At 53.8% G+C, this 19,559-nt stretch overlaps 7 protein-coding genes across 7 annotated transcripts; 3 read left to right on the top strand and 4 right to left on the bottom strand.

The window, feature by feature from the left end:
* Nucleotides 1-955: 955 nt before the first annotated feature.
* BO95DRAFT_437810 (SNARE-binding exocyst subunit SEC6) lies at nucleotides 956-3,969 on the bottom strand. Its single transcript, XM_025585365.1, has 2 exons — nucleotides 3,882-3,969; nucleotides 956-3,807 (listed from the first exon to the last, which is right to left on the bottom strand). Exon 2 carries the CDS (start codon nucleotides 3,477-3,479, stop codon nucleotides 1,200-1,202), a length of 2,280 nt encoding a protein of 759 aa, XP_025448149.1. The 5' UTR covers nucleotides 3,480-3,807; nucleotides 3,882-3,969; the 3' UTR covers nucleotides 956-1,199.
* Nucleotides 3,970-4,443: 474 nt separating this feature from the next.
* BO95DRAFT_349929 (mitochondrial 54S ribosomal protein uL30m) lies at nucleotides 4,444-4,728 on the top strand (the record flags this gene model as incomplete). Its single annotated transcript, XM_025582018.1, has 1 exon — nucleotides 4,444-4,728. The coding sequence occupies one exon, from the start codon at nucleotides 4,444-4,446 to the stop codon at nucleotides 4,726-4,728; it is 285 nt and encodes a 94-aa protein (XP_025448148.1).
* Nucleotides 4,729-5,294: 566 nt separating this feature from the next.
* On the bottom strand, nucleotides 5,295-7,591 carry BO95DRAFT_437808 (sphinganine-1-phosphate aldolase DPL1). The gene is made up of 4 exons (XM_025585364.1): nucleotides 7,391-7,591; nucleotides 6,775-7,252; nucleotides 6,584-6,717; nucleotides 5,295-6,524 (listed from the first exon to the last, which is right to left on the bottom strand). Exons 1-4 carry the CDS (start codon nucleotides 7,483-7,485, stop codon nucleotides 5,513-5,515), a joined length of 1,719 nt encoding a protein of 572 aa, XP_025448147.1. The 5' UTR covers nucleotides 7,486-7,591; the 3' UTR covers nucleotides 5,295-5,512.
* A 223-nt stretch (nucleotides 7,592-7,814) lies between these two features.
* hcsA (homocitrate synthase) lies at nucleotides 7,815-10,056 on the bottom strand. The gene is made up of 6 exons (XM_025585363.1): nucleotides 9,980-10,056; nucleotides 9,781-9,906; nucleotides 9,481-9,710; nucleotides 9,332-9,412; nucleotides 9,203-9,270; nucleotides 7,815-9,148 (listed from the first exon to the last, which is right to left on the bottom strand). The coding sequence occupies exons 2-6, from the start codon at nucleotides 9,842-9,844 to the stop codon at nucleotides 8,197-8,199; spliced, it is 1,395 nt and encodes a 464-aa protein (XP_025448146.1). The 5' UTR covers nucleotides 9,845-9,906; nucleotides 9,980-10,056; the 3' UTR covers nucleotides 7,815-8,196.
* A 1,189-nt stretch (nucleotides 10,057-11,245) lies between these two features.
* BO95DRAFT_437806 (DUF4448 domain-containing protein) lies at nucleotides 11,246-12,638 on the bottom strand. The gene has a single exon (XM_025585362.1). The coding sequence runs from the start codon at nucleotides 12,407-12,409 to the stop codon at nucleotides 11,546-11,548; it is 864 nt and encodes a 287-aa protein (XP_025448145.1). The 5' UTR covers nucleotides 12,410-12,638; the 3' UTR covers nucleotides 11,246-11,545.
* A 918-nt stretch (nucleotides 12,639-13,556) lies between these two features.
* On the top strand, nucleotides 13,557-15,738 carry BO95DRAFT_448869 (aminoacyl-tRNA hydrolase PTH2; the record flags this gene model as incomplete). The annotated part of the gene is made up of 5 exons (XM_025587907.1): nucleotides 13,557-13,883; nucleotides 13,978-14,375; nucleotides 14,550-14,551; nucleotides 14,924-15,223; nucleotides 15,434-15,738. 5 exons carry the CDS (start codon nucleotides 13,557-13,559, stop codon nucleotides 15,736-15,738), a joined length of 1,332 nt encoding a protein of 443 aa, XP_025448144.1.
* Nucleotides 15,739-16,732: 994 nt separating this feature from the next.
* BO95DRAFT_437802 (U4/U6-U5 snRNP complex subunit SNU66) lies at nucleotides 16,733-19,042 on the top strand. Its single transcript, XM_025585361.1, has one exon. The coding sequence runs from the start codon at nucleotides 16,862-16,864 to the stop codon at nucleotides 18,878-18,880; it is 2,019 nt and encodes a 672-aa protein (XP_025448143.1). The 5' UTR covers nucleotides 16,733-16,861; the 3' UTR covers nucleotides 18,881-19,042.
* The last annotated feature ends 517 nt before the right edge of the window (nucleotides 19,043-19,559 follow it).

Raw genomic sequence — 19,559 nt, 5'->3', positions numbered from 1 at the left:
AGCCCAAGCATGAAGCCCCGGCGCCTGCGCCAGAACCCAAGCACGACCCCGAGCCGGCTCCGGAGCCGAAGCATGACACTCCTGCGCCTGCTCCGGAACCGAAGCACGAGGCTCCGGCGCCTGCACCTGAGCCAGCCCCTGAGCCAGCCCCGGAGCCCAAGCATGAAGCCCCGGCGCCTGCGCCAGAACCCAAGCACGACCCCGAGCCGGCTCCGGAGCCGAAGCATGACACTGACGCCCCCCGGCTTTCCAACCCAAGCAACGCGCCCCCGCCCCCGCCCTCGCCCAGCTACAAGAGAGGATGGAAAATCCACCAGATTCATACGACCGTGGCAAGCACAAGTTTCCGGGTGGGTGATAATATCCTACAACACTCGGTGGACGTACGGGGTCTCATCGACCATTTTCGGGACTATTATCTCGACGAAGAGAAGACGATGCCGCACTGCGAGCTGACCATGGACGAGCAGTTCCGATGGGAATCGGATGTCTTCCATGAGTGTTCTATGGAGGAGGAGGGAGAAGATGGCTACGAGGGTTGGCATACGGAAGAATCGCCGAAGAACCCCTCGGAGGACCCCACGGCAAGTGCCCAGGGGACGTCTAGTCCTCCCGCCAAGCTCAATTCCTTCGTCTGGGCCAAGAATGTGCGTCTAGAATCCCTCCAGCTCAGCCCAGGTGGGTTTTACGACCGGTGTGATCAGTCCACCCCGGTTGGGAGAGCGCGGAAAATGATGCTCAAGGTTATCGCGCAAAGAAGCTTGCTATGATAATACAAGAGAAAATGTGACCGGGAAAGGAAAAGCTTTACTTGGAAATGTTGGGGGGGTTCATGCGTACGGGTGTTTGTACATGTAGATTCTAGAGGTTCATCTAAGAGGACATACATACCTTACTCAGCAGCTCTAGTTGCTGGCCGGCCTTCTACAACTGATTATACAGAAGCAAAATCTGACCAATGCTCTTTGTTTGATCTAAGAGGGAACGCAGCCTGCTTTTTCCTCTGTAGTTATATAAATGCGGTTTATAAGCATTCAACAATTACCCAAAACCATCTTCTCCGGGCGGGACACCTAAAACGCCACGCTGGAAACAGACAACCAGAAAATGCCGCCGAACATTGCCAGCCGGCTGGCTCCCTTTTCTGTCCAAGGCCGGGAGAGCAAGCCGACAACAAAAGAAAATGCCATAATAAAAAATCACCGGACCTTGCTCATGAGCGTCTCCATGCCCCGTTCAACCGACAATTCCGCCGCCTTGGCCTTGATGGCGCTGACCATGCTGCGCTCGAAATCGTCGCGGGTGCGCACGACGGCCTCGACCCAGGAGAGCTGCAGGTCCCAGTACTCGGTCTTGAAGCTCTCGTAGACGGCGACGAGGGCGGGGCCCTTGTCGGCCTCGAGCAGGCGGACGAGCCAGTCGACGAGGCGCCACCTCTGCTTGATGGTGCCGGCGAAGGAGTCCGGGTAGTTCTGGAAGAAGGCGAAGACGGTGAGGACGTCGTCCTTGAACTTGTCGGTGTAAGGATCGGCGTGGCGGCGGAACTTGACGCCGCGGTTGCGGACGGAGGCGAGGTAGCGGACGAGGAGCTCGTCGGAGAGCTCCTCGACGAGGATGTCGATCAGGGAGGGGTGGAGCACGGGAGTGTAGTCGGCCATGTAGTCCTCGAAGGTGGAGGTGATGCGCTTGACGGCGAAGTCGCCGTACCACTTCGGGGTGAAGAAGTCCGGGATGGTGGTGCGGAAGTCGACGGCGAAGATGAGCTCGACGAACTGGTTGAGGCAGTGGGTGCTGAGGTCGACGTAGCCGTCGCGCAGCGCCTCCAGCTCCGGCAGCGCTCGCCCCGCCATGTACTTGGGGTCCACGATCGTCTCGAAGTCCCGCTTGAACCGCGTCAGGTAGCCCAGCTGGCCCGTCTCCTCGTTGTCGTCGATGCACGCGATCTGGTCGTTCGCGATCGCGATCAGCCAGTCCTGCAGCAGCTGCAGCCCCTCGAGCTGGTCCCCGCCGGGCGCCTTGTACTTAGCGCACTCCTCGTCCACGAGCGCCTGCCACGCCGTCTGCCGGCTCTTCAGCACCGCGAACATGGCGTCGATGATGCCCTCCACGACGTCCGTCCGCGACGAGGCCCCCGACGCCATGATCTGCTCGTGCAGCATCCGCCACATGTCGGGCAGCGTCTTGGTCCGGAAGCAGCCTTCCGGATTGGTGTCCAGCGAGTCTGGGATCCGCTCCACGAGATTCTTCTTCTCCGTTTCGGCGATCCGTTGCGTCCAGTCCTCCACGGCGCGGATGATGATGTTCTGCCACTGCCGGATCAGCTCGGGCTCGCGGTCGTCGAGCAGGTTGGGTTGGAGGTCGGCCGGTTGCCAGCCCAGCTTGGCCATCTTCTTGTAGTACTTCTCCGTCCAGTGAATGATCGCGAGCAGGTTGTCGGCCGGCAGCTCCGGGTCGTTGATCATCCCGATGAAGAGATCATGGATCATGCAATGATACGTGTTCGTGTACGTTTTGTAGATCTTCCACTTCTTCGGCATCAGCGGCTGCATGCCTTGCTGAACCGTGTAAAGATCGTTGAAGAACCACCGGAGGCTCTTGTCCAGATTGTCGGGGTTGGCCAGGAACTCCTCCTTGGCCTCTTCGAACTGGTTCTGGGCATAGAACTCAATTGCCTTCAGGAACTTCTCCTTGTAACCCCGCACGGTCTTGGGCCCCACGTTCATCGATTTGAACCGATCGGCCAGGTCCTGGTGGTCCTTCTGAGCCTCTTGCAGCGCACGCACCGTCTCGTCGTTTTTCTCTTCGTTCATCACCACCACCGCCAGCCGAACGACCATGCCCGGGTTGTCCGACTGCACCAGCGGGATGAGGTTCATGCAGGCCGTGCCCAGATGATCATCGAACCAGTCGATGACGGAATCCAGGCCCTGGAAAAAGTCCCCCAGCGTCTGCTCGCTGCTCGAGTCCTGCGCCTTGCGGATCTGATCCATCGCCTCGTCCCGAAAGTCGCGCAGCCGGGAAATCTGCATGTGGGCCTTCAGCAGGTTCGGTTGGTTCTCCAGGTCGTCGTCGTCCTCCCGCAGGAGATCCTCGACCACCGCCAGGTTCTCGCTGAACATCTCCAGCCCTTTCTTCATTGTGAGCGTCGCCTCGAAGTTCCGCTGCACCTTGGCCAACTTGTCGATCTGCGAGAAGTCCTCCACGCTGTTCTGGGACTCGGCGCACAGCTTGTCGATGCCCTGCAGCTCGTCCTTGGTCTTGGACACCTGCCGCTGGCCCTCGGTGAGCGCGTTGATGCTGCGCTGGACGGACTCCAGCTGGTCCCGAAGCCCCTCGCGCAGCTGCGCGTCGACGGCGCCTTTCTTCCGCGAGTACTCGGCCTTCAGGGCGACGATCTTGTCCAGGTCCTCCGGGTACCGGAGGATATCTTCCAGTCGGGGCATGGCCACCGTGCCATTGTTGTCTTCGCCTCGCGCCATTGCGGTCAGGATTCTGTCGTTTTCAATGGAGGCGATGTATATTTAGACGCCCGTGTGAAGGTGTATCACCAAACGGGTCGCGATCGGGAAGCTGGCTCAAGCTCCGAGAGGTACGGGGGGTTTGCTGGAAGGAGAAGGCAGATTATATCGACGTCGAATAAAGGTTCAGATCAAGTATCTCTGTCTTATATGTCGTATCTCATGAGTAGGAGTTCAGTGCACCCGCAAGGCTGCACGGTCGCAAGGTGAGATCAGAGCGACAGGCGACTTGTATAGAATGAACGAGGAAGCCCCTCTTGACACGCGCAGCGCTTTAATTATAGGGAATCTATGAGATGGGATGATGCAAGTATCAGTATCAAAACCCTCCCTTTTCAAACAGACTGTAGGAGTAACACTAACCAATGGCTCATCCTCAAGTCTTACCACACAGCTGGAAAATCCCTCTCGTTGTTCTTGCAAAGCTATTCGATAGCACGGAGTAACTCAGTAGTCTCACCTTAATCCTCCTCCCCCGTAATTCCCGCCCGCCGACCGACGCAAGCCACTCGAACCCCCCGGCAGAAAGCCCGCATCACGTGACTTCCCGCCTGGCAGACCGACGGAAGATCGGGAATTTTGCGGCCGGAGCGATCGCGCTGGAGCGCAGCGCAGCAGCAGCAGTAGCAGCAACAGTATTCTTTCCAGACACGCGATAACTTGCTACGATCGAGCAATTGGAACAGAAACACACAAAATCCAACCTCAAACTCCGAAACATTCGCACCGCATCTAATCGTGCAGTCGCGTCACTCAAAACCCTCCTCCACCTTCCATCCACCCTCCCCTCCAAAAATTCGATAACCAATCCAACAAAACTCCGCAACCCCCGAGAACCATCTACGCTCGTATAAATCAACCCTCTCGAGCTGTCCAACACATTACAAGAAACCCCCTCCACCACAACAAATCCACAAAACTCACAATGAGCTATTTCCGCATCACCCTGGTCCGCTCCGCCATCGGTCTCCCGCGCCGCACCACCGACGTCCTTAAGGCCCTCGGCCTCAAGAAGCGCATGGCCACCGTCTTCCACGCCGTCTCGCCCTCCGTCGCCGGCCAGATCATGAAGGTCAAGGAGCTAGTCGAGGTCCGCGAGGTGGACAAGCGGTTAACGAAGCAGGAGGTGCGCCTGGAGCGCAAGCCCGACCCGGGCTACTACGTCGAGAAGTACTCCGGGGCGGAATACAAGGAGAACAGAACGGCTTGAAAAAGCTGTCCTCTTTCTTTTCTGAAACTTCAACTTTTTTTCTCTTCCTTTGGTTCTGTCTAGCCCCGTTTTCTGCTGCTTGCTTCTCGTTTTCGCGGCTTTTTTTTTCTAATTCTTATGTCGTGTCCAATCTACGCTTGACCACCACAAATCCTTTCTCTGTTTCGAGGGCTGTTCGTCTGGGGAAGGGAAGAAGGGGGTTGATCGGGCTTTCTGGTTATGTGATTTTGGGAGTCGAAATGGGGAAGGAATCGGTTATAACAATTGCATATCCCAGCAATGGCTTGCAACGGTGACGCCTTGCGCCTCTGATCGGGCTTGTCATGCGTCGGATTGGAGATTTCTTCCGAGGAGGGCTCGAAGGAGTACTCTCGAGTCCGGACCTTGCTGGGTCCTTCTTGCATGAAGCGGTTCATTTCCGGGTTTGGCTACTCCACCGGCCAAAATGTGTGTGTGTGGCTCTAGCAGGTCGATTTTCTGCATCCTCCATCGGCCCGGTCATTTGTACTATAGTATCTCTTTTGCTGCCATGTTCTACAGAATGGCTCTGTTCATGTGAATCAAACATGCCTGATACCAATACTGCGTGGATTTCTCATGATAACAATAATACTCGATTGTTGGAAGAATAAAAATCATGCAAAAGCCGCTCATGACACCGACAAACCGCAAATCAACTATTTGCACAAGGAGACGACCCCATTCGAAGAGTTCGTGCGCGAGGTGCCTCTCGCGTTTCCAAGACTATATAGACAATGCCAATTATTTTAGGTCACAGACCTGTCTATGCTTTATACAGAGTGTCGAGGAATCCCTCTGCCAGGCGGCTGACGATGCTTTTGTCCGGCATGCTACCAGCCACACCATAGAGAGCTGCGGTGTCTCCACGTTTGACAATATACGACTTGCCCTGCCGCTTCCTCTCCTCGGCCTTCTCCAGCTCCTTCTCAACAACCTCGACCAAATCATTGGTAAGCGCATCCACTGCCGAAGCTGTGGGAACAGTGAAAGCCACGTGGATAGCAGGAGGTGTTTGAAGAGCGTTCAGGTGCCAGCCCTTTGCGGATAAATCATCAGCAATATCGTAAATATCAACGGCGTCATTCTTGCTTTCGAAGGCAACGACGCTGACCATGGGCTTTCCGACGATCTCCAGGTTCTTCGACAAGATTGAGTGCTCCTTGATTGACGACTCGAATTTCTTCGCTGCGCTAACAATTTCGTGGCAGCTCTTGATGTAACCAGATTCACCCACATTCATCAGACTAGCCCAGCAGCCTGCGATCAGCGCACCGGGCCGCGAGCCGGCGACGGATGGAGACGCATAAACGCCTCCAGACCAGTCAGGGTAAATGAAGTACTGATAGCTGCGGTATACCTTGTTGCGGTACAGAAGCACAGAGTTGCCCTTTGGCGCGAAGCCATACTTGTGAGTGTCCACGCTAATGCTGGTCACACCGGGTAAACGGAAATCAAAGCCGCCCTCTTCCTCATACGGAGAGGCAAAGCCCGCTTTCTTGAGAAACGCGATAACAAAGGAGCCCAGGCAACAGTCGACATGTAGGGGAATCTTGTACGAGGTTGCCAGTCGAGACAGAGCGGGAATGTCGTCAACAATACCATGAGGAAAATTCGGCGCAGATCCGACAATAAGAACAGTGTTGGAGTTGATCAACCGCCGAACTGATGGAATATGGACCTTATAGTCCGGGGCCGGGCAAGCAACGCGGTGAAGCTTAATCTTGAAGTAGTTGCAAGCCTTGATAAAGGCAGCGTGGGCGGTATCGGGAATGATCCTTCAGAGGGTATCAGCAAGTCGACGGGCACACATGATTTGCGAAGCGCTTCTACTCACATTTCAGGCTCGGTGACACCCCGTTCGGTATATGCTTTCTGCCGTGCAGCAAGGCAAGCCATGATGATGGATTCTGTTCCGCCGCTGGTCGTGACACCCGCGCCATCGGAGGGGGCATTGAACAGCTCGAGGACCTGGATGACATACGTGAGCTGACAATCCCACACAAGTCAAAGGAGAGAGTTACGTACCATAGCGACAACTTCAGCTTCCATCTTCCGAACACCAGGGAACACATCTGGGTGAATGGGGTTCGCGACACCGAACTGGCCGAAGGCTTCCGCTTGTAGCTTGAGGAGATCCTGCCCTCCATGGTACACAGCACCGCTGACGCGACCATCCTCCCAGCGTGTATGTTCCATATTCGCCAAGTTATTCAATTCGGCGCGAATTTGCTCGGCCGACCATCCTTCCTTGGGTAGAGTCAGATACCTGGTAACACCAGGACCGCTGGCGACGAGTTTCGACTCTAAGCCCTCGATTGCTGTGGACACTTGCTTGTCAACCTGGCCTTTAACGCCGGGGAATCGCAAGAACACGGAGTAGCAGAAGAGACGGACGGCGGAGTAGACATTGCGGATGCTGCCGAAGAGGCCGTAGCCGCGGAGTGAATGATACGCCTTGCGAACGTAGCGGAGAACGAATAGAATGAAAACGATATTCCGAATACTGAGACACGAATGATTGAGATGTTTGTTAGTGAGACCGGAACCAAGGACAAGCTTGATGGTCGCCCCATGGGCTAGGGACTGTCCGCGCTGCCACGCGGGGAAAGGCAATGCGGTGCAGATGACCTCATGAACTTACACATCCAGTTGCAGAGCTGCGAGTTGCGAGTTGGGAGCCCTGCTGTAGCCAAGCAGTTTGTTCTGCAAGGCAACAGGAAGAACAGATGGTGCCATTATGAATAAATGGTCAGTCAATAAGAAGATGGGGGGAGGGAGGCGAGTCGATTGAGAACGACCTCCGAGAGGATGACGAAGGTGACTGGGGAAAGAGAGGAAAGGGCCGCGGGCGGTTACTGCAGTTTAGTTCGGTCGGATGGTCCAGGAAATGGAAGCCGGCGGCGATAAGACCGCCCCTCGGAAGGCTGCCTCGGCTTCAACGATTTCCACATGCCACATGCCAATGCCAGACTCCGCATACGGAAACCACCGCTTTTTCCTCGTTTACAATTTACTTGACTCGACTCGATTCAGAGCAAGGAATGAACATCGAATACTACCGAATAGTCTATCTCAAGCAGTCAGTCTCTTGTGTGGAATGCAGTTTGAACGTCGATATCTGCGTATATACACGGTCCAAAAACCAAAAAAAGGACCCAAAATCTCTTCCCCAACACCGAATCTCCTTTTTTGAGTCAGGGACAAAGAAGACTTTTTGAAAACCCCCATAGAAATAACAACCAGATCAAGATCCTTGACACATAAACGTAGAAATCATGAGGATGAAAGTAAAATGGAAACATCTTCCCGCAGGAAAGAGACCCACTCGCTGCAAGCATGAACAGGAACAGAAAAGGAAAATCTCTAAAAACGCGACCCTCTAATCCCATTGATGTGATTCAATGGCGGCGCTTGCAACTTGGACGAAAGGCGGTCAAGCCACGGGGCTTAAGCAGTGATTTGCTCAGCAATCTCCTTCTCCTTGGCAGCGAATTGAGCCTGCTCGTCGGCCGTAAGGTCAAGGAGGGGCTTGTTCTCACCCGACTTGATGTTGCGGTAATAGGCGCGGATAATGCTGTCAGCATCGTCGACAGCAATGGGACGAATATCAGCAAGAGCCTTGATCTTGGCAGTGCACTCCTTGTACTGAGCATCCGTCATCGTGATGTTGAGTTGCTGGGCACGCGACTTGATGGCGTTCCAGCCGGTCAGACGGGAGGCAAAGTGGACATATCTGCTCATGCCGAAATCGGCGGGGTTGATAATCTCGTAGGTGCTAGGGTTGTTCAGGATGGCCTTAGCGTGGATGCCGGCCTTGTGGGTGAAGGCGCAGAATCCAGTAATGTAGTTGTTGAAGGGAATGTTGACCTCGACGGCCTCGGCGACGAGGTCCTCGACTTCCTTCAGCTTCTCAAGCTTGTACTTGCTCTTGACGTACTCGGGGTCGGCAACCATCATGCGGGCCATGAGACCACCAAGAGGGGTGATACCATTGCGCTCACCGATACCGAGAACGGAGGTATCAATGTGAGTAGCACCAGCCTCCAGGGCACAGTAGGCGTTGGCAATGGCGCAGCCGGTGTCGTTGTGGAAGTGAGTCTCAATATCGCAACCCACGACACCTCTCAACACACGGACGAGCTCGTAAACCTGGCGAGGGGAGGCGCAACCGACGGTATCGGCGATACCGACACGGTGGACACCAACCTTGTCGACGGCGGAGTAGATGGACAGGAGATCGACCAGGTCGGAACGGAAGGAGTCCTCACTGGAGAAACGGATCTCAATACCCTTAGACTTAACAAACTCGATAACTTCGATGGCGGTGTTCTTGATGTAGGTCATGTCCTTGCCGTGAGAGTGCTCACGGAGGTAGGAGGAGGTTCCGATGACGACATCGCTATCGACTCGTTAGGAGATAGTCGCGCAAGCAGAAGCCTTAGAAATAACTTACACTCCATCAACACCGGTCTCGACGGCGACTCTAGCATCGTCCATGTGGCAACGGATGTGAGTGAGAATCTTAAGGTTCATTAGCTCTGGACGAGAATTCCTGAATCTGCGGACGGCGTGGCTAACATACCTTAGCCTTCAAGCCAAGCTTGCAGATGGCCTCACAGTCCTTTCTCGACTGCTCGGAAGCGCAGGGGCTGGTGAGCTCGATCTATGGGAAGTGGTCAGTGCACAAGCTCCACGACGGCTCGACCCTGTCCACCACCCAGGATGACTCACGTAGTCAACACCAAAGTCGTCCAAGGCCTTGGCGATTTCGATCTTCTTCTCGGTGTCGAAGAAAGCGTTGGCGAATTGCTCTCCCTCACGAAGAGTACTCTCAATGATCTTGAAGCGGGAGACATTGCTCAGGAAGTCGGTAACACCGACGTTGTGGCCGTAGGGGTTACGGGAAGCGGAGGGGTGGGGGTTCTGGCGAGTCTCAATGCCGGTGAAACCGGGGTGGTCACCTTCATGATGATATGTTACTTCCGAATTCCACTGACGAGAAGGGAGACAGATGATGCGATTCAAACGTACCATTGGCATTGGGGGCAGCGCCGTTGGCCTGCCCATTGGGCTCGTGGTCTGCACCAGGGCACATTGTGAAAGAGGATACGGCGGGGTAGGTTTAGTGGGTAGGTTGTAGTATATGATAGCGAGAAGCTGCGAGTGGTAGAAGCAAGGTCAGACGACGACAAATGCTTAAAAGAATTGAGATCAATGGGAATATACTAACAGTAAAGGTTCAGGTCAAGGTGGGATGGGTTTATATGGCAAGAAGATCTAGTAGGAGAAGAGAATCAAAGAAAAGAGTCATAGGCTACAAGTCGGTTTAAAAAAGCGGGCGGTCTGGTCGCAGGCAAAGTATGACTCTTTCTTCTCGGGCGGAACCCCCCCCTGCTGCTGCGGCAATGATGAAAAATTTACTCGCACTAGGAACTACCTAAGTACGCCTCAGACCTTTGGTGACCATTTCTTTGCCATCTCCTTCCTGGCTGGTTGTGGAGAACCCTGACCCCGGCTGGCCGTTCACAGCGCCTCCGACCACCCCAATTGCTCAGCGTGAGGATCGTCTCCAGTTTCCGATGGGGTCTAGCCTTAATGCAGTAGTCATCATCGTTATTAAGGCCGGTTCCTTATCCAGGCGGACCTCTTTACGTATGTGTAGGTCACTTAGGTTTACACGGCTGTTTGCCACGCTGGGGAGAGAGCCAGTTCTACTCAGTAAGTACCTGAGATTGTGCTGTCCATACTAGCTTTTCGTATGGAAAACCTAGCTGAGGCAGATCTTCGTTTATGCGTCCTATCATTGCATGTAGTCAGGGTTTGCCCCTAGGGTTGGTTTTCCCTTAATTAGTCGGAGCCAGTCAGGGCCGGATTTGGGTTGCATAATTGGGGAGGGCTGCAACCGACATCGGCAGGTGGTTAACCTCCAGATAGCGCCGCATCTTGATAACTAGCGTCGGCCGCGGCGGGCAGCCAGGCTCGACCGACGCAAGATTGATAATCAATTCTCAACTATTACTTCTATTCACAATGCTATTGGCTGTGCTCAGAATGATTACTTGACTAGACTGATACCTTGCCATGGTAACCGACACTGCCTTTCGTTGAGTGACATACGTTATGTGCCCGTTAGGTACGGTAGACAACAGTAACTACATGGCCATGTGGCCATTCCGCTTGACTCATTCTTGCCAGGCCGGTCCCTCCGGCATCGCTCCTGATTTTCATTTCCTGGCCTCCTGTTGGTCAGCGTGCTTACGTGGTAACCGTCTCCCGCCCCCCCTTCAGTTGGGGTTTGCGGCCGCGGATCCTCGAGTCATTCTCCAGTACCGGTGGCCTGTGCGGCCTCAGGTTGGAAGCCTTGGAAGGTCCTGTGGCTTGAGCTAGACTGGAAGGAGTAAAGCCTGTGATTGTGGAGTGCAACTTCCGTTTGAGTCATATCTCAACTTCAAGGTACAGTACATACCTTGTAGTTTTACTAATGATCAGAGTATCTACTACGCAGCTACGTATAGATGCATAGAGTAAACAGCTAGCTATCTTGGATGTATACTTTCAATTGCACGCACCCTTTACGCGTGAAGCGTGGAAAAAGAGACGCCGAAGCATTGATAACTATATATAATCCCCACTTGTCTTATCCTACCAATCCAACCTCCTTTAGACTTAGCACCGCACATCAGACACAAAGCTATCGAGGTCAATCTCGCAGCGATACGGGATCTTTCCTGCATACATTGACCCACAGCTCGCTGTCAAATGATCCATAAGGTTGTACGCCTCGGACAGGGAAGGCTCAGACCCTCCAGCTCCTGAGCTTAGACGAGTCCCGCCTGAATGCGAAACTCGCACTCTGTTCTAGATCACCGTGATGCTCAGGCTGGAGTATTTGCGACATGCTAGTGTCAATGTCATCTGTGTATCGTCCAAATCCCGAGGACGCTTCCGACTCCTCGCGATTGCCTGCCTTAGAACCCAGGCGCTGTTCCCTGGACTTTGCGATCCCATAGCCTTTGTCACGAGACCCGATGATATTCCCAAGGTCTATCCGTCTACTCTCACGCATCCCGAAATACAGACCGGCAACCACAAGTACTACAACCCCAAGGCTGACGGGGAGCCCGATGTACAATGCGAGTCTGTTGAATGACAGCTGGGGCGATGGTTTGCGGTGCTCCGTGGGTCGGATGTGGAGGAAAACGGTCGGTCCTTGTCGAACACTGGCTCGCTTGTCTGACACAGCATCTAGCTCAATGATATAGAGTGTCAAAGCATTCCGCTGTTTCCCTTGAAGCCAATCTTCGCGCATGTGGATATGGGTATAGCCGTAGCTGTTGTCAATCCTCTCGGATGTGTATGCCGAGTCGCCCTCGGAGGAGTTCAGATATCTCAGCTCGATGGTGATAATGGCATTCAAAGGATAAAAGTCGGCATTCCAAGTCACATAGTACGTCGCATCAACTGTCACTTCGGTACCATCCTTGGGAAGACAGAAAGGTCGAAATGGGCCATTCAGGTCGGTACAGATAGGGAAGTCATTGGGAGAAGCCGCAGTGGATCGTTTCTGGACGGCCGTGGGGGTTTCTTGGCTGCAAGCAAACTCGGTGACTAGTGTTGTCACTGCTACAATGGTTAGATAGATTCCTCTGGGTGCTAACATGTCCACTCTGATGGAACCTCCTGCGTACCGAGTTCAGTATCACCACCTGCCACAGCTACGTTGCCTTGACAGAACATGACCAGCACTGCAAATGCCAGAATAATTCTGTGAAAAAAACATGCACAGCACTTTCTAATTTCTGCCATGGTTGACAAGCGTTCACGGAAAGATTGACAGCGGTGCGGTATGGACTTGATAGTATATCTATACTCGGATGATAGATCATTGAATACCTAGTAGTATAGTATGACTGGCGATGATTGAAAAGATAGGCTACAGAGTCAAATATTGAATCCTTGGTGCTGCTCGCATTTCGATCAGCGCGGAAGGCGCAACGGGCGAGGCATGGTCCTGGAAAGAGCGAAGGCTCTCTCCATTCACGAGAACTACTACTTGTAGCACATCAGATGAGATGGTCAATTCCAGCTCATTCTATGCTTCTTATCTTAATCGAGCATGTCAAGTTGAGCTCATCAGTACATCCCAGGATAGTGTGAGCACTACTCCTAAAAGGTGGTACGTATTGCCCTAGGGAGAAACAGCACAGTTGAATGTCATAGGTTGTATCTCTTTGTTCTGTTGAAATACAATATGTCATTGTTGGGTTGCTGTAGGTACCCTCGTCCGCTGATTGTTTGGTATTAAACAAAGCCACATTTGTCTCTCATTAGATAGACAACCAGAGATTCGCAACCAGCCGTTGACAATCGAGATCAATCATCAAATACATTAAGTTAATTAGGGGAAGAAGCAAAAGAGATTCCAGAAAGACAAGGAAGCGAAATCCCCGCTTCCCGCCGCGGGAGCTCCAAATAGAGTTAGGCCACCTGTCGCGGAGACTTTACTGGGTACAGTACAGTACGTACTGTCAGTCTCCAGTCTGTCCATCGTGGCTGTTTCACCTCACCTCGTCAAGTTGTTGTTGTCAACACAGGTTGCCTGTTTCCCTCCGCTGCCTGCTGTCCGCCATCTGGTCTTTCAACCCCCATCCAGTTTCTTTTCAGGGTGCGTTCATTGCATTAGATAATTCAGACCATGTACGTTCATTCTCTCTCCCTCGTCCACGGCAGTCGCAGGCAGCAAGCTTCCTCGCCATACACCTCCCCTGATAATTTACTGACCACGCGTCGTCTTCTATAGCATCATCATGCGTCTCATCCAGGTCCTCGCCCTTGCCCCCGCGCTCGCTTTGGCACAAGAACAAGTTCCCCTTGCGGACCGTTTCCAGGGTTGGCTCGACAAGGCCAAGGCTTATCTGCCAACTGCCACCCCGGTTGTGCCTGCCACTGTTGAGGAAGTCCAGAAGGTGGTCGAGCAGAAGAAGATCCAGGCGAAGCCCGTCACGCAGTTGAACCTGACCAACTGGGAGTCGATTCTGGAGCCAGCCTCTGATCCTCAGGACTGGTTCGTCTTCGTCACCGGTGGTAACAAGACCTGCTTCGGGCGCTGTGATCAAGCGGATAAGTCATTCAACGTAAGACCGCCTCGAACACTAAAGGGGGAGGGGACATTGGGCCCCCCGGAGGCTCGTGCTCATGGCCGCTAAACATGTCGTGTTCATTAATTAGGAATCCGTTCTTCTGTTCTCCGCCGATCCCACCTCCCCTCACCTTGCTCGGTTGGACTGTGAGGCAAACCAGGTTCTCTGCGCTGCTTGGTCCGCAAGCGCTCCCTCGGTCTGGCACTTCGAGGTCCCCCAGGCCCAGCTGGGTGAGGGACGCGCTCCCACTACTCTTCACACCGCGCACCTGAACACGACCACCGTTACCCCCGAGACGATCTACAAGCTCCATTCCGAGAAGCATTTCGAGCAGACCCCGGCCTACGTGGGTCTCCTGCACCCTACCGACGGTTTCTTCGCTAAGAACGGGCTTCTCCTTCCTCTCGGCTATGTCATGTGGGGTTTCGGTTCTATCCCGAGCTGGCTCTTCATGCTCTTCATCAGCTTCTTCAGCCGAACCTTCATGTAAGTCTCCCGGTGTTGATTGTGATAGTAGCAGCAGTCACTGATGCATCAACCAGGGGCCGCCGTGTCAACCCTGGACCTGCTGCCCGTCCCAACTAGGCATCGCTGTTCATGAGATAACGATGGTAGCACTTGAATTTTTTCGTGGATAGGGATGTATATATAATGAAATAGCAGTACGCCGGTCGAGTCAATTGGAGTATGTCGAGTTTTGGCTTAGGTTCCTATTTTCAGTAGAGAGAAATGTTCACCTGGCCCTCTTGGATGATATGACTGTAAATTTCGGCAAAGAATATGGAATATAATGTTAAGGAATATTGCTCCATGTCGTAATTCTGAGCCCGCTAAAAACTACGGGTTGATGGTGGTTGGGAACCATAAGTAACTACAAACTGCGCGCGACCCGCCTCACGTCACCCGCCGCACCTAATAAAAAAAAAGGTAGCTAGCTAAGTTACCACTCCGCCTATCGCAGGAACATCAAACCAACCACCAAACTACGACCGGACAATCACAAAATCAAACAATGGCCGACCTCGAGCGCGCAGCCCCCTCGACAACAGCCTATGTTGTCGCCACGGCCATCATCGCCGGCATCACGGGCTACTTCATCGGCCAAGGCTCCTCGCTCGGCCTCTTCTCCAACAAAGAGAAAGAAGGGTGGCCGAACAGCTACAATGTGAAGGTGCACCGCGACTCGTCCGACGAGGAGTTTGAGGATGAAGAGGAAGAAGAGGAGGAGGACAGCGAGGACGAGGGCGATGGGTCCGAGCTGGCGAGTTTCGACAACACTGCTGAGGAAGTCAAGTTGGTGCTGGTTGTGAGGACGGATTTGGGAATGACCAAAGGTATGATGAATTGACTATGCACCCTTTTCTTCCTTCCCTTCCCTTCCCATGCCCTGGAAACAAGGCTGCTGAATTTTTTTCTTGTGCTTGATTGCGTATCTTTCTATCTGCTGTCTTTACGCCCTCGAACCCGATGTGATCCTTGATCTTGATACGGAGAGACTTTTGAACCTCGTACTGATTCGGTGTGATTTTTGTGTGAATCCACAGGCAAAATCGCCGCCCAATGCTCCCACGCCACCCTGGCGTGCTACAAGTACCTCACGACGCACACGCCCAACTCGCCGTTGCTCCGTCGCTGGGAGTCGCAGGGCCAGGCCAAGATCGCGCTGCAGGTCAAGTCCGAGGAGGAGATGGAGATGCTGTATGCGCAGGCCATCAGTCTGGGCCTCTGCGCGCGCGTGATCACGGATGCCGGGCGGACGCAGATCGCCAGTGGGAGCCGGACGGTGTTGGGGGTCCTGGGACCCAAGAGCGTTGTGGATGGGGTGACGGGTCATCTGAAGCTGTTGTGATGAAGACTTCTTGCTTGGGGAGGGTTCGTCATCGCTTCCGGGGTCCGGCGGGAGGATTTATGAGAAGAGCCATGGAACAAACAATACTACAGAGGAATATATAGGGAACCTTGCGGGCGTGATATGATGGCTGGACGGCGTTGCAGGGAGCTGCTTATGTTTGGCCTGGCCTCAAGTCGTGAGCATTATTGTTGAGGTTGAGGAACAGTATAGGCGCGTAGGAGCCATCTCTTGTCGCGAAACGGTCTTGCGCTTCTAAGCCGACAGACTGTGACCGCAAGATCTACCTGCACAATTTGCAGCACACTTGCAAGATAGCGCATAGCGCATATATCCCAGATAGACAGGACAGGGCTGGTGAGCCACGGTCAAAATCATGATCATTTACAGCTAGACTACGATTGCGCGGAATTCACATAAGAAATCCTGTGGCATATATAAGGAATGTTGGCTGGTCATGGTTATTCCCTAACCTCATCGGCCGACGGCCATAATCGGTAAAGAGAGTAGGAATATGACGCCGTCAGCAAACCGGGGACTCCAGCCGAGCTCACCAAGTCCGGAGACAAGGGAGCTCAAGACCAGAGCGAACACCCAGTGCCGACCTTTAATCTGAGATCTGTCGACCGGATGCCAAAGACCACCAACACAAAAAGTGGTGGCTCCTTAAGTCGTCGAACTGTCCAGTAATCAACCGAAACACAAGAGATGAAGAAAAAAACAGCAAGCTGCCTCTCTTCAGCCTCGTGAACAGGATCGCTGAGACACAGATCCGTGATGTGTTAAAGAGAGAAAAAGAAGAAATTCGACGGCAAAAATTGGCGGGTGGGTTTTATTGACCGCGCCAAGCCTGCGCTAAGAGAACCGTCGGCGCTAAACCTTGCCGAGACTGGCTCTGATTATGTAACTGGTCGCCCGCTCGCCGCCTTCCCTTTCCTGCCGGATGGGCGGCGATTGCGATGGATCGGTGATCTCAAGAAATACTCCCATTCCAAAAAGCAACCTCATACTCATCTCTATCCTCCTCACTCACCTACATCCTACTCCTCACCTTTGAGTCTCACTTACGCATAGTCCGCTCACGCTCTTCTTGTTCTAGCGGTTATTTACCAGTCGCCTCAAGATGGCCGACGCAGTGTCCATCGAGCAGCATAACAAGGTCCGAGCTGCGCTCGGCCTCAAGCCGCTTCCTGTGCCCGGCGCTCAACATGACGACGACTCGGGCTCGTCCGCGGACGAAGGGGAAGAACCCGGAAGCACCCTCGAGTTGCGGGAGGCGATGGCGTCCGACAACTGGAAGCGACTGCAAGATGAGGCCGACGCGAAACGCAAACGGGAGGAACGCAACGCCGCCATTAAGCGGGCGCGGGACCTGGCTCAACGGAACGCCAAGCTCGAGGGCGCCACGCTCGGCGAGGCCGAGGCGGAAGACACCAAGACCTGGCTGATGCAGACCAAGAAGCGTCAGAAGAAGATCGAGAAAGAGCGGGCGCGTCGGCTGGCGGAAGAGCTCGAGGAGCGGGAACGGGCGGCGGAGTATTCGGCGGCCGACCTTGCCGGGATCAAGGTCGGACACGAGATCGAGGACTTCGGGGGCGGCGAAGATCACATCCTGACGCTCAAGGACACGACGATCGACGAGAACGAGGAGGAAGGCGATGAGCTAGAGAACCTGGATCTGAGGGAGAGGGAGAAGGCCACGGAGCGGATGGAGTTGAAGAAGCGGAAGCCGGCGTACGATCCTACGGCGGAGAACACCGGCATCCTGGCACAGTACGATGAGGAGATTGAGGGCAAGAAGCGCAAGCGGTTCACGCTCGACTCGAAGGGATCGACCGCTGAAGAGCGGGAGGCGAAGCGACAGGAGGTGTCCGAGAAGCTCAACAATAATGTCATCAGCTTGGACCTTGACATGGAAACCCCTACATCCGATTATATGGATATCAGTGAGATCAAGATCAAGAAGCCGAAGAAGAAGAAAGCCAAGGCCACCAAACAGCGGGCTGTTTTGGACGACGACGACCTTTTCCCGACACCCGAGTCGACAGCTACGCCGGACGACAATGCGATGGACGTGGACTCTACTACTGGACAAACGATTCCTGCCCCTGTGCCACGGAAGTGGGAAGACCAAAATGTCTCGTTCGTCGATGATGACGACCTACAAGCCTCCCTGACCCGCCAACGGCGCGCCGCCTTCAAGAAGCGGCAAAAAGCCCGCCCAGAGGATATCGCTCGGCAATTACGGGAGGAGAGCTCACAAACACCGATGGAAACCGGAACTCCCGCTGAGAATGAGGAAGAACCCGGCCTCGTGATTGATGAGACCTCTGAATTCGTCTCCAACCTACAGAAACCGACCCTTCCCGAACGTCATGAAAGGCAGTCGACCACTCCGGCTGAAGAGTCTCGTGCTAAAAGCGAGGGCCCTAGTATCAAGGAAGAGGCTGAAGAGGATGGCGATGTGGATATGTCTCGGACTTATAATGATATTGAGGATGAGGAAGATCTCAAGGAACGCATCAAGCGCGAAGAGTCCCTGGCCCAGCAGCAGATCAGCACCACCGGGTTGGACGAGGAAGCAACCTTGGACCAGGGCTTGGGTGCTACACTCAATATGCTCAAGCAACGTGGCTTGGTTAAATCGTCCGACGCTGCGGACCACAACTCGCTTCTACGCGACCGTTCCCGGTTTTTGCAGGAGAAGATGCGCATGGAGACGGAAGCCGAGAAACGAGCCCGCCAGCAGCGTGAACGCGATCGAGCATCGGGCAAGCTGGATCGCATGTCTGCACGCGAGCGAGAGGAGTATGCTCGCTGGGAGAACAAGCAGCGTGATCAGCAGGATGCTCGCCACATGGCCGAGGTGTTCAACCGCGAGTACAAGCCCGACGTTCAGCTTAAGTATGTGGACGAGCATGGCCGGGCGATGAACCAGAAAGAAGCGTTCAAGCATCTCAGTCATCAGTTCCACGGTAAGGGCAGTGGTAAGATGAAGACAGAGAAACGGCTGAAGAAGATTGAGGAAGAGAAGAAGCGCGAAGCCATGAGCGCCTTGGATAGCAGTCAACATACAGGTATGAACAATGCCATGGGGGCAACGGCTCGAAAGAACCGCCAGGCCGGTGTACGACTTGGCTAAAGCTACGAGATGCTTTGAGGCTGCTGCTTTTGCTGTAGCTCTGTCCAATCCTTCGACTGGAGCTAATATGATGATCATTATGGTTGAACACTCAGCCACTCCTTATGCTAGATGTACAGATCCTTTTATACCTATATAAATAGCATAGTTTGGCTCGTTCTGGGCTATGAGGAATAAGCATTTGTTTAATGAACCATAGTCAAGTAGTTACAGAAACCGACTTCATCCGATGCAAGTTGTCAACCGCGGTCAGAAGTGAGTGCCGTGATGGTATTCAGGACCATAGTTTAAGGCTTACAGTACGTGGTGTGATTACATGTCAGACTTGGCGTGTGGGGGAATTTAACCGACGGATCAAGCTGTTTTCTTGCCGACACCGGCCAGCGACCACTCAGTGAGTGGTACACCCACCGAAGAAAACTCGCCACCTAAAATGAATTATTAGTTACTCTCGTGCCTGTGTAAAGCTAATTAATTCCCTTAGAGCCTATTGATCTTTTGCCCTTCTATTTTGTCCTCGATAGCAACATAATGCACTTGGAACCACGCAAGTCTTAATAATGGAGGGTCAATTTACCCCAACTCCTCGTGAGGGGAAGATCCAAGGCCAGCCAGCAAGTCGACGGCCTCAGACCATGCAGTGAGCCGCTATTTCTTTCTCAAACAGTTCACCGAAAAG

Source organism: Aspergillus brunneoviolaceus (assembly GCF_003184695.1).
Source record: "Aspergillus brunneoviolaceus CBS 621.78 unplaced genomic scaffold BO95scaffold_1, whole genome shotgun sequence".
NCBI classification, from domain to species: domain Eukaryota; kingdom Fungi; phylum Ascomycota; class Eurotiomycetes; order Eurotiales; family Aspergillaceae; genus Aspergillus; species Aspergillus brunneoviolaceus.
The sequence above is the reverse complement of the archived record's forward strand: the minus strand, read 5'-3'. Positions and strand labels throughout refer to the sequence as shown.

Excerpts from the sequence above, each read along its gene's own strand:
- BO95DRAFT_437806 (XM_025585362.1), bottom strand. The coding sequence starts at position 12,409 with ATGTTAGCACCCAGAGGAATCTATCTAACCATTGTAGCAGTGACAACA.
- BO95DRAFT_437802 (XM_025585361.1), top strand. The coding sequence starts at position 16,862 with ATGGCCGACGCAGTGTCCATCGAGCAGCATAACAAGGTCCGAGCTGCG.
- BO95DRAFT_437808 (XM_025585364.1), bottom strand. The coding sequence starts at position 7,485 with ATGGCACCATCTGTTCTTCCTGTTGCCTTGCAGAACAAACTGCTTGGC. Across the intron at positions 7,253-7,390 it reads GCAGCTCTGCAACTGGATGT|TATTCGGAATATCGTTTTCA; the intron begins GTAAGTTCATGA and ends TTCGTGTCTCAG. Across the intron at positions 6,718-6,774 it reads AAGCTGAAGTTGTCGCTATG|GTCCTCGAGCTGTTCAATGC; the intron begins GTACGTAACTCT and ends TATGTCATCCAG.
- hcsA (XM_025585363.1), bottom strand. The coding sequence starts at position 9,844 with ATGTGCCCTGGTGCAGACCACGAGCCCAATGGGCAGGCCAACGGCGCT. Across the intron at positions 9,413-9,480 it reads ACGACTTTGGTGTTGACTAC|ATCGAGCTCACCAGCCCCTG; the intron begins GTGAGTCATCCT and ends CACTTCCCATAG. Across the intron at positions 9,149-9,202 it reads GAGACCGGTGTTGATGGAGT|CGATGTCGTCATCGGAACCT; the intron begins GTAAGTTATTTC and ends ACGAGTCGATAG.
- BO95DRAFT_437810 (XM_025585365.1), bottom strand. The coding sequence starts at position 3,479 with ATGGCGCGAGGCGAAGACAACAATGGCACGGTGGCCATGCCCCGACTG.